This window comes from Panthera onca, chromosome B4, assembly GCF_046562875.1.
Source record: "Panthera onca isolate mPanOnc1 chromosome B4, mPanOnc1 haplotype 2, whole genome shotgun sequence".
In the NCBI taxonomy this organism is placed as follows: Eukaryota; Metazoa; Chordata; class Mammalia; order Carnivora; family Felidae; genus Panthera; species Panthera onca.
In genome coordinates this window covers 83,636,722-83,648,518 of record NC_138345.1, presented here as the reverse complement: position 1 = coordinate 83,648,518, position 11,797 = coordinate 83,636,722, and the positions used below count along the sequence as shown (strand labels likewise).

Here is an 11,797-nt window from a genome sequence, read left to right as displayed (position 1 = left end):
ACGCTCGTCAACTCGGCTTCACTTTCCGCAACTGCATTTCGCAAGGAAATTACCGCGCCCCCCCTCCCCGCTCTCGGTGAAAATAACGCAAACCGTGAGACAAAGTCGTCGCAAAATAACAATCCAAGACATGCGGCAACACTTTATGCTTCTTTATTTACATTCATCTTTCACAGTCATTATATATTTAAGACACGACAAACTGCAAGGTAGGCGGGTGGGTTCAGAAATTTGGCCAAGGTGGCCTAGGGAGGAGGTAGGGGTGGAGTCCCTTCAACAAACCCTGTGAATGCTTGTTGAATGAGCAAAATAGTTGTTGAACATCTACCGTATGCCGCGAGGTGTGCTACGCTTCACGGAATTAGAGAGGAGTAAACCCCAGCCCTACCCTCCAAGGTAATCTAATGGCGAGAAAATAGGGAACCGGTACCAATGACCACCCAAGACATACCCATAAGAGGAACAGTGACAGGGTCTCTAGAGAGAAAGAAATCACATCCAAACAAGAGGCTCAGTAAAATCTTTTTTTCAGGAAAGAGGCTAAGAGTAATAAAGATTTTGACAGGTAGAAATAGCCCTTCCAGGCAGGGAATCATCAAAAAGAATGAAGAAAGCAGGAAGTTTGGGTGTGGATTTAGGGAACAGAGTAGACATCTGTAATTTGCCCAGGGGTTGCAGTACATGTAGGAAACCAGTTGAAAATGCAATGGAAGGGTGGTTTGGGGTCACACAGGATAGACTGAGCACCAAGCCAAGGCGCTTATTCTTGCTGTAGGCAGCAGAAGCCAGTCACAGCTGATTTTGGAAGATCACAAGAGTTTGATAAATGGCTTGAAGGGGAGAGAATGAAGGCCAGGAGGCCGGAGGAGGTGTTATGTGGCCCAAGGAGTATGTAAAGAGAGCCCCAAGCAGAGACACCGCAGCAGGGAGAGAATAGAGGTGAAGACAAAACATGCTGGGAAGGAAGGACCGACAGCACTTGGAAACCTAAAGAAAAATCAAAGATGAGAAGAACCTAGTACTTAGTGGTCAGGGCTCTAGCTCAAAAATAGATGAAAGAAGCTAGAGTCCAAAGGACAACTTTGCTGCCTATCCCTGGCTTCAGGGCAGGGAGGACTTGACCCAGTTAGGGCCATGGTCCCACCAGACTCTAGAAGCAAGAAGTGGCTGGTCTGAGGCTTCTTCCTTCCTAGCGCCCACCCCCACCCCAGCAAAAGCCAGAGTTCTTTGGATGCAGAAATGATCTTCTTTCCCTTTAAAAGAAATTCCATTAGAATCTGGAATCCATCCGCCTGGAGCAGGAGCAGAAAGGTTCAGTGACAGTCTCTCTGCAGCCACTGCTCTCACCTCCCATTTGCCTCCCCTGCCCCTAGAAATCCTGGACACCTTCCTATCTTCCTCCTCTGAGAACAAGAGCTGGGGACTTCCTTTGTGCTCTAACCCAGTGCTGTTAGGGCTCTGAGACTCCTAGCAAGCAGGCACCTTCCTGCGCTTGCCTAAGAGCATCTGGGGGGCGGGGGGGCCAAAAAAGGAGGAAAGAGAGAGGTGAGGGAAACCCATACTTTTCTTCCTTGTGTTTATGGCTTTGGAGATATGGCAGTTTCTTTCTTAGGACAAGGGGTTCAGAGGAACAGAAGGGTGATGTCAAGCAGGTCTTGGTTCCCTGTGCCTGGCCCTATAGATGTTGACATTTTCATCCTCATCCCGCTGGGCCAGCTCCAGTTGGAAATGCTGGGGGAGGAGATGCTGAAAGAAGCTCTCTGTCCCGTGCTCCTCTCTCATCTTGGAGGCCAGATAGATGGTGCCATGGGGCCCGCATAGGTGCTGAAGGGTGCCCAGCAGCAGCGGGAAGGTGGGCTCCAGGTACACGATATCGGCCCCCAGCACCAGGTCATAGTCTCCGGGGAAGACATGCTGGTCAATCCCCCAGGACAAGGCGCGGACCTGGGCCCGGCCTCCAGCCGGCACATTGGCCTGGACGTTGCCCCGGATCTGCTCTAGGGCCAGGGGCAGGTCAGTGATGGTAACATCCCCCCCTGAGAGAGAGGAAGGAGGAGAAATGCAAGTCAGAGGGACCAATCGAGGGGTCTTGGCTCCTGCCCAGAAGATCCAGAGACCTCAGGGCCTAGAGGACAGTGTCTTGACAGCCCAAAGTGAACATTTTGGCTTTTAGTTACCCTCACCTCCATCTCACCCACTGCCGCTCTCATTACATTCTATAACATCAGCGTTCCCTCTGAGCTAATCTTCAACCTCTCTGCCCAACACACAACAATCAGCTGTCAGCAGAAGCCTGGGCAGGACCAAGCTGGACATGGGCTGCGCACCCAGCCTCTACTGACCGAAACCAAACTTCATGGGTCGGGAAAAGCTTCCCAGAAGCTTGATCTCAGCAAGCCTTAAAGAACAAGTAGGAGTTAGTTAGTCAGGTGGAGCCTTCCAAGCAGAGAACAGAAAGTACAAAGGCCTGGTGGTGAGAGGCATGCATATTCAAGGAAGGCTGAATCTTAGGGCATGTGGAAGGGAGGAGAAAAGTGTCAAGACAAGAGAATAATGACGACATGCTGAAGAGACTCAGGCTTGATCCTGAGGGTGGTGGGTTTTATAGGTAGAGGCAGAGAGTGAAGATAATCAGATTAGCACTTCAGAAATCTTCATTCATGCAAGAAATAACAGGTATCGAGCACCCACTAAGTTCTGGCAGTATAGTGGTGCGCAAGATAAAACCTCAGCCTTCCTTGGGTTTTATTTCAGAGGTTTTGAGTTTTATTTTACACTAGGTACTGCAAAACTAACCATGATCATGATGACTGTTACAGAACAGGAAGTACTAAGGATTCCTTTCTTCGTTAATATTTGTTAGGTGCCTATATGCCAGGTGCTGAGAATACAGCAGTGAACCAATCAGCCAAGAATCCCTCCGCTCATGGGAATTATGGTCTAGTGGCAAAAAGTGGACAATGAACGAAACAAGTAAAAGGAATGACACTGTTCATCAAATGGTAATAGGCGCTATGGTGAAGCGTTAAGCAGAGAAAGGGGAGAACTGCTTATGGGAGGGGGCAGGGAGTGTGATTTTAAATTGAGTGGTTAGGAAAAGCCTCACTACACAGATTATGTTTGGGCAAAGACCTGAAGGAAATGATGGAGCAAACCATGTGGACCTCTCAGGCTAAATGAGGGACTGGCAAGTGCAAAGACCTTGCACCAGAAGTGTGTCCACAGGAAGGCCGGTGGCTGGAGCAGAGTAGTTGAGGAGGAAAGCATGGGTCAGATCCTCACCAGGGCCTTGTAAGGAGGCTGTGAGAAATTTGGCATTTACTGAGACAGGAAGCTATTGGAGAATTTTAAGTGGAAGAATGGCATAAACTGACTTCAGCTTTAAAAGGATCACTCTGGGGGCGCCTGGGTGGCGCAGTCGGTTAAGCGTCCGACTTCAGCCAGGTCACGATCTCACGGTCCATGAGTTCGAGCCCCGCGTCAGGCTCTGGGCTGATGGCTCGGAGCCTGGAGCCTGTTTCTGATTCTGTGTCTCCCTCTCTCTCTGCCCCTCCCCCGTTCATGCTATGTCTCTCTCTGTCCCAAAAATAAATAAAAAACGTTGAAAAAAAAATTTAAAAAAAATAAAAATAAAAGGATCACTCTGGGGGTGCCCGGGTGGCTCAGTTGGTTAAGCATCCGAAATCAGCTCAGGTCACGATCTCGCGGTCCATGAGTTCGAGCCCCGCATCAGGCTCTGAACTGTCAGCACAGATTGAACCTGTTTCAGATTGTGTCTCCCTCTCTCTCTCTCTCTCTCTCTCTCTCTCTCTCTCTGCCCCTCCCCTGCTTATGGTATCTCTCTCTCAAAAAAGAAATAAGCATTAAAAATAAATATCTTTTAAAAGGATCACTCTAGCTGCTATGATGAGAAAGGACCACAGAGGGGTAAGGCCAGAACCAGAGACCAGTTAGGAGGCAGCTACAGTGACCCAGGTGAGAGGTGATGGTGGTTTAAACCAGGGCAATAGCAACATCTAAGAAGTGGTCAGATCCTGAATGATTTTGAAGGTACAGTCAACAGGATTTGCTGACAGATTGGATACGAAATACTACAGAGAGAGAGACAGAAGTTGAGGACGGGTCCAAGATGTTTGACCTGACTGGCTAGAAGACCGAATTGCTATGTACTCAGAGAAGGAAGGCTGTAGGAGGAGCAGGACCAGACATGAAGATCATGGGTTCCTTTCTGAACACACTAAGCATGAGATGCCCCCCCAGACAACCACATGAAGATATCAGTAGGCAGGAGGTTCTATAAACAAGTCTGGAGATGGAAAGGAGGGAATTATAGAGTCATCAGCACAGAAAGGTTATTTAAACCCATGAGGTGATGGGATTGCTCAGGAGTGAGTGTAGACTGAAAACAGAAGGGGTCAAAGGACTGCTCCTGAGCCCTGGGACACTCAAACTTCCATTTGTCAAGATAAAAAGAAACCAAAGGAGATTGGAAAAGAGTGCCAGTAAGGTAAGCAGAAGGCAGAGGTGTGGTACTCTAGAAACAAAAGGAAGCATCTCAAGGAGGAAGGGCAGTCATATGCTGCAAAGTCAAGTAAGGTGGTTTTCATGGCCGACTCTGGTTGGAAATAAAGTTGGAAATGAAACTCACAACCTTGACTCCTGCAACTGGGGGTGGAAGTGTGGAACAGATGGAGGGAAGAATAGTAAGACAGGTACTACAGACAATGACAAGTAACTCTTTTGAGGAGTTTTGTTGTAAGCAGAACAAAGAAATGAGGTGGTAACTGAAGGAATATGGACAACCAACAGTTTCCTTCTGAGATAGGAGAAAATATACCATATAGATAGATAGATAGATAGATATAGATATAGATGTGTATGCATGCATACACACACACACATAGAATGTTCCAGAGACAAGGAAAAACTGATAATGCAGGGGGACTGGGAGTGGGGAGGAGGTTTGCTGGAACAATGTCTTTGAGCAGATGAGAAGTTTCGGGGTCTTGTGAGAAGTGGAGGGCTTGACCTTAACTAGGGGCACAATGTGTTCATCCATGGTAACAGGGGAGAAGGCAACCCTTAAAAAAGATATAGACAGGTGAGGAGACGTTGTGATAAGAACATGTGGACATTTTCTATGAGAAAATAGAAGCAATCAGAAGAGATGGGCAAGAAAGTCATCAGCTGAGGGTGAAGACGGGGGAGGAGGCATTGGCAGGTTTGAAGGCGAAAAGGTAAGCAAGGGAAGTGTAATAGACTAGCTGGGTGGCAGGTAAGGACTCACCTGAGGTTAATAACAATAAATTTAAAATGAAACCAGTCAGCACAGTTGTGTATACGCTACGAGGGCCCACCTTAGCCTGGAGGTGGGGATATCAAAGAGGCCTTCCCTTGGAAGGGATGTTTGAGCTGAGCATTGAAGGATGAGTATGAATTAACCAGGTGATCCAAGCACTGCAGACAGAGCGTAGTCTGTGTGAAGGCTCCAAGGATGGGAACATCAAGATGGACTTGAGGCACAGACAGAAGGCCAAGATGTAGCACGAGGAGTACAAGAAGGGAGGGAGGGCACAAAAAGAGTCCAGAGAGGGAGGCAGGACCTTGGAGGCCATGCTACAGGTGTTGGTTTGATCTTGAAAGAACAAGAAGTCATTGAAAGATGGAGGTGAAAGGTAAGTACAACTGCATTCTTGAAGAGATCACTCTGACTGCTGGGTAGAGTGGGCAGAGGTCTAGGTGGGGGCAAGGATTCAAAGCAGAAAGACAAGTTTGACTAAATGTAGTAATCCAAGCAAGTGACGGTGGAGGCATGGACTGAGGAACCATCAGTGTCGATGGAAAAACATGAAGTTCAAGAGGCTTTTAGGACATAAAATCAGTAGGAGTTGAGTAATGGATATGGGGGTGAGAAAAAGGGGCATGCATGTCAAAGGTGATGTCTAGGTTTCCCACTGGGGAGATGATGGTTTGATTAACTGGGATGGGGAAGCCTGGGTTCAGGAGGATCACAAGATCTAATTTAGGCATGCTAAACTTCCCAGGGGAAAGCTGGAAGACACTTGTGAAAACCCAGGGAAGTGGCCTGAACTAGAGATGGGAGGAAGAGGAGCAGACAGTAGGGGAAATATTAAGGACATATGACCCCCAGGATTGACTGATTGCAGGGATGTGAGTGGGAGAGGGCAAGGGACAAGATGACACCCGGATTTCTTACTTGGCAGCTGAATCAGGGGCAAAGGAGGTGAAGCCAGTCTTCGAGCATATAGAAACAGGTGTTCCCATCCATATTCCACACTTTTCTCCCATTTTAGCATAACTGCACACCTCTCGTCTGCTCATCCGTTGTGGAAAATTGCTCTTAACACTCCCTTGGTTCTTTCTGAGCCTGCTGTGTTCACACTGTTCACCTTCTCATTGGACAGAGCTTTCCCTTGATGAATTCCCAGGGAGTCAAGGGAGACATAGCCAGAGCATGCCCACTGGCTCTGTGCATACATCACCATAATTCCAGTACTGGAACATCTTCCTCTACCTTCCCCACTAGACCATAAGCTCTTCAGGAACAGGAAATCTGTCTTACTCACTGTTGTATCCCAATACCTGGCATGATTCTTGGAACATAGAAGACTCCAAGTACATACTGATTGAGTGAAGAGAAGAATGAATGCCTGCCTCTGGGAAGACCTCCCTGAAAGTGACCTAGTTGTATTCCCATGAACGAAGAAATTTGCATTGACATCATAAGTGTTTTAAATGAGTGTGTTGGGTGTGAGGTTTTGCCTGTCCGTTAGATTATAAATTAAGGAAATGTTTCCTTTGTAGTTTCGGGTTCTTGACAAAAGTGAAGCAAAACTTCCCTTCCCTTTTCCTTTCCCAAGTCTGTGGTGCCTAATTCCTACCCCACTTCCCACAAAACACACCCTAACCCTCAGAAACTCAAGCTTATTTCTCTCAAGCAGTCAAAGCCTTACAAATCTAAAATATATTCATGATAAAATTATAAAGCACTCCTGAGGTTTAATACATGCAGATTGCTCCCCCTACAGAGTCCCCCCCCCCCACATATGCATTTTGACAAAAACCGCAAAGGCGGTTTTAAGTGACAGCATTGTCCACGAAAGCACAAAGAGCAAAAAGGTGGAAACAACTCCTTCCTCTAAAGCCTGCCCGATTTTTATTTCCGGCCCCCAAATCAACTACCCTGGGTGCTTTCTCTGGCGCGCGCGCGCGCGCACGCACACACACACACACACACACACACACACTGTGCTAAAAAGAGACTGATCTGGTTGCAAACCACTCCCTTCTCCCAAGAATCCAGGGAGTGACTATTCCTCCACCACCCAGTCCCCGCCACTCCCTCCTGCCACGAAGTTCACGCACCCTGCAGCGCAGCCAAGATCCCCACGATGCCCGTCCCCGCGCCCAGTTCGATCACTTTCTTGCCTCGGAAATCCACATTTTGACTTTCGAAATAGTTGCACAGGCTCAGAGCCTACGGGGGAAAAAGGGGAGAGAGAAAAAAACTGTTGCGGGGACGGCTCCATATGGGAGAGGGGGAGTCGGGGATCTGGACCTCCCTGGGACCCTCGTCCAGAGCCGCCCACTCCTCACCGCGTCCCACACTCGCGCGGCCACTCCAAGGCGGGAGCCGAAGTTCTGTGTGATGCTCAGCACGTGCCCACAGAAAGAGAAGCTGCTCTTCTCCGAGTAAGAGTCGGCAAAGAGCCCCACCTCCCTCGGGAACACGGATTCGGACTCTGATTCAGGATCTGCGCGGGGGTCCGCCATCTGGCCGAGAGAGCGCGCGGACACCGCGTCCAGCTCTGGGATCCCGGATCTGAGGCGGGGTAGGGGTGGGGGGCTGCGGGTCCACTCGGCTCCTCGGTGGCACCGAGCCCCGCCTCCCCGAGTCCGCCCTCCCTCCTGCACTTTGACTTCCTGGAGGTGGGATGAGGAGCTGCCCCTCCCGCTCCGGTCCCCAGCAGACACCCGACGGGGCCCACGTCGAACCACGGGGGGCAGGCCCTGGCGGACTGGTCCGAGACCCGGGTACGGGGTGGGGGCGGTGGAGCGAGGATCAATTGTGTAGGAAGCGGGGTCCTGGGACCCCTCTCACTTGCGGGGTGCATAGGTGCCTGCAACTAGGATGGTAACCCAGACCACGCAGAAGCGGGCTAAGCAAAGAGGCAAGGTGCCAAGTCAAGCCTTGCCAGCCCAGCAGGAGACCGGTGCCTCAAAGGCGCCCTCGGGCTCTGACCCCCTCCGGCCCTCCGCGCCGAGGGCCACCGAATTCACTCTGGGTCTTTAAAAGGCGGGGTCTGCTCACAACCTGCCTGACTGTGTCATTATCGTGCGACTCGGGCCTTGGTCTCCACGTGGGTTCAGTGGAGTAACCCGGAGCCGGGATCATGGCGGGAGCCGAGACTGGGGACGCGGCAGGAGCCGAGGCCCCGCAGCCCCAGAAGCGCTACTATCGGCAACGTGCTCACTCCAACCCCATGGCAGACCACACGCTGCGGTAGTGAGTGAGGGGGACGGGAGCAGCGGGAGGCAAAGGAGGGAGGAATGCTCGCAGCAGCTCGCAGCAGCCGGGAAAGACTACTGTGCTGGGACGGTCAGCAGGGTCTCAGACAAGGGATAATAGGCAGAGTGACGTCAGCTTTAGGGGTGGGACGCGGAGATTTGGCGGGGGCGGAGTTGGAGGGTTGGGAGGGGGCGTGGCTTCTGGCGGTAGTCTCAGTGGCGGCCCAAGTCTGGGGAGAGAGAGTAACTTGCTGAGACTGGAGTGATGCAGGCAGAATAGCGTTTCCATCTTTCGGTTTCGTTGATCGGATTTAATAAAAAGACAAACGTATACATGAATCCCGCCCACCCCTTACTCTGTCCTCTTACCACAAAGCACATAAAAAAGAGTAAGGTCCCAGTGCCTTAGTCAGTCAGTCTCCGGGGGAAGGGGAACTTGTGCCCCAGAAAGGAGAGCTGCCTGACCGGAGTCACATCAACTCCTAGAAGTGGAGGATGGACAGGTCAGCAATCATGAGCCTCATGATGGGCCTATGATTCACACTGGGGGTTAAGGGTGGTTTCCATTGTGTCTCCTAGAGACCACAGGGCCCACTGTTAACAGAATTTTTGAGAAATGCTCTTTCCATTTACCTCCCACCCTTACATATTCGCCCACACACATGTAGTACCATTTCTGCAATGGCATGACCCACCTTCTCATGTCTCTCCTGTCTTCTCTCCAATAGCCCTGTGAAGCCAGAGGATATGGACTGGTCTGAGCTATACCCAGAGTTCTTCACTCCACTGACTCAAAATAAGAGCCATGATGACCCAAAGGATAAGAATGAAGAGAGAGCTCCGGCCCAAGTAGAGTTTGCAGACATAGGCTGTGGCTATGGTGGCCTGTTAGGTAATATTCTGGCCTTTTCTCTAGGGCAAGGAGAGGCAATGCCTGGGTTCTGCTACCTCAGCAGGTTTGGTGGGGGCCATAGTTGGCCTTTCCCCTTCGGACCAGACACCAGTGCTGTGACATCAGTGTGGAGAGCCTCTACCTTCCCTGTACTCGGGGTCTGTGGCCTTTGCCCTGGAGAAGGGAGGGTGTTGTCTCAAATGCTTCTTAGAACTTGGGTTGTTGTCCTGTCTGGCCCCACCCCGGCCTCACTCCCTACTTGAGCCACTTCACCTGCAAGGTGCCGGGTCAGTGAGCTGGTCAGCACAAGCGTCAGAGATTAGTCACTGTGGCCAGTGATCCTGAACTGTCTTTCTCAGGGATTCCACCACTCTTCCTCCCCTCCCCCCTTATTCACCAGAACTCATTCTTTCTGCTCTACTCCCATGTTTTCAGGTTACTCTTGTATTGTCTGTATCGTCCCAGTCGTGCATGCCCGGCCACTTCTCTATTTTTATTTTTAACGTTTATTTATTTATTTTGAGAGAGAGACAGAGAGTGTGAGCAGAGGAGGGAGAGAAAGACACAGAATCCAAAACACGCTCCAGGCTCTGTGTCACAGAGCCTGATGCCAGGCCCGAACCCATGAACCGTGAGATCATGACCTGAGCCAAAGTTGGATGCTTAACCGACTGAGCCACCCAGGCATCCCTATTTTTAGTTCTTCCCATAGAGGTAACAGCATGACAGAGAGAGGAAAAGCATGGTACTTGGTGGCAGAAAACCTTGGTTCAAGTTCCAGTTCTGCCTCTTCTTAGCTCTAAGATCTTGGGCATTTCTGACCCTCAGTTTTGTCATCTTCACAATTTACCACAGAGTGTTACGAGGATTAAATGAGACAGTGTGTGAAAACCCTGCACATGTATGAGGTGTATGGAAACCAGTGTATGAAAACCAGTATGAGGTTGACGATTCCATTCTTATTTCTGTGCCCAGTGGAACTATCACCATTGTTCCCAGACACACTGATTCTGGGTCTGGAGATCCGGGTGAAAGTCTCAGACTATGTACAGGACCGGATTCGGGCCCTACGAGCAGCTCCTGGAGGTGGCTTCCAGAACATCGCCTGTCTCCGTAGCAATGCCATGAAACATCTTCCTAACTTCTTCCGCAAGGGCCAGGTGGGGAGGGGCCCCCATGGGTTAGGTTGGTAGGCAGGTGAGGCACGGAGGCCAGGTTTTCAACCCTGTCGATGCATGTCTGTCTCACAGCTGACAAAGATGTTCTTCCTCTTCCCTGACCCACATTTCAAGCGGACGAAGCACAAGTGGCGAATCATCAGTCCCACACTGCTGGCAGAATATGCCTACGTGCTTAGAGTCGGGGTGAGTCGGGAGTAGGAGGGAGGGTGGGGTGAGTGGCCTATTCAGAGACCTTCCACTAAGGATTCAGTGGGGGTGCATGTAGGACTCACACCACCTCTCCCATCAGCTCCCCGCTCAATTGCATGCAGCCCCCTGTCTAGAGTGATTTTGCCTGTGCAGGGGCTGGTGTATACCATAACGGATGTGCTGGAGCTACACGACTGGATGTGTACCCATTTTGAAAGGCACCCCCTGTTTGAGCGTGTGCCTCTGGAGGAACTGGTAAGTAGGGGGCCTAAAGGAAATGGCAAAGATGCAGGCCTTTTCCAGAGTGGTTCTGTAGTCTTTGAACCCAGCTCAGTGCCAGGGGGATGAGATAGGAGTCTCAGGGCCAGGGGCAACCTGAAAGGTGGGCAAGGATTTATTGGATTCTTCCTTTTCCCAGACTGAAGACCCCATTGTGGGACACCTGGGCACCTCAACCGAAGAGGGAAAGAAAGTCTTACGCAATGGAGGCAAGAATTTCCCAGCCATCTTCCGAAGAATACAGGATCCCACCCTCCAGACAGTGACTCCTAATCCCCCCTCTCTTGGCCACTGACTGCTTACCTTGCCTTAGCTTGACCCCTGGACCTTCCGAGCTGAGACTGCCAGGACCAAGAGGCGACAGTCTTTCAAAGAAGTTGGGAAACTGCCCAGGGCAGAAACCTGGGATTCACAACTACCCCTGACCTCACCTTGTTGCCCCTCTACCACCAGCAGAAAGCAAAAGAAACTGACTAGGAAGGTCAAAAGACCTTGAACCAGAAGGGATGTTTGGAAGGATGTGGGGTCTTGCTCTCCCTTAGCACTTCCTTCTCCTTCTGGGATCTCTCCTTCTCAGCTGGAGTGATGAATGGAATTCTCCACTGTCCATCTAAACTGCTTGCTAGACTCAGATCGCCTGTCCACTTGTGTTACTTTGCAGTCCTGGGGATAACATGTATACGTGGGTTGCTATTTCTCAGGAAAGACCAGAGCGTGTGTCCCGTGC

At 50.6% G+C, this 11,797-nt stretch overlaps 2 protein-coding genes across 4 annotated transcripts; one reads left to right on the top strand and one right to left on the bottom strand.

Annotated features, from left to right (window-relative positions):
- Positions 1 to 7: 7 nt before the first annotated feature.
- On the bottom strand, positions 8 to 8,051 carry EEF1AKMT3 (EEF1A lysine methyltransferase 3). Of its 2 annotated transcripts, none has more exons than XM_078449748.1 (3): positions 7,738 to 8,051; positions 7,387 to 7,498; positions 8 to 2,036 (listed from the first exon to the last, which is right to left on the bottom strand). In XM_078449748.1, the coding sequence occupies exons 1-3, from the start codon at positions 7,792 to 7,794 to the stop codon at positions 1,645 to 1,647; spliced, it is 561 nt and encodes a 186-aa protein (XP_078305874.1). In that variant the 5' UTR covers positions 7,795 to 8,051; the 3' UTR covers positions 8 to 1,644. The 2 variants fall into 2 exon arrangements, with proteins under 2 accessions (XP_078305874.1, XP_060513104.1); XM_060657121.2 differs by having other exon boundaries at positions 11 to 2,036; positions 7,618 to 8,051.
- Positions 8,052 to 8,063: 12 nt separating this feature from the next.
- On the top strand, positions 8,064 to 11,701 carry METTL1 (methyltransferase 1, tRNA methylguanosine). 2 transcript variants are annotated; one of them, XM_060657120.3, is made up of 6 exons: positions 8,064 to 8,524; positions 9,258 to 9,421; positions 10,397 to 10,581; positions 10,672 to 10,785; positions 10,945 to 11,046; positions 11,210 to 11,701. In XM_060657120.3, exons 1-6 carry the CDS (start codon positions 8,415 to 8,417, stop codon positions 11,363 to 11,365), a joined length of 831 nt encoding a protein of 276 aa, XP_060513103.1. In that variant the 5' UTR covers positions 8,064 to 8,414; the 3' UTR covers positions 11,366 to 11,701. The 2 variants fall into 2 exon arrangements, with proteins under 2 accessions (XP_060513103.1, XP_060513102.1); XM_060657119.3 differs by having other exon boundaries at positions 8,067 to 8,527.
- Positions 11,702 to 11,797: the final 96 nt, after the last annotated feature.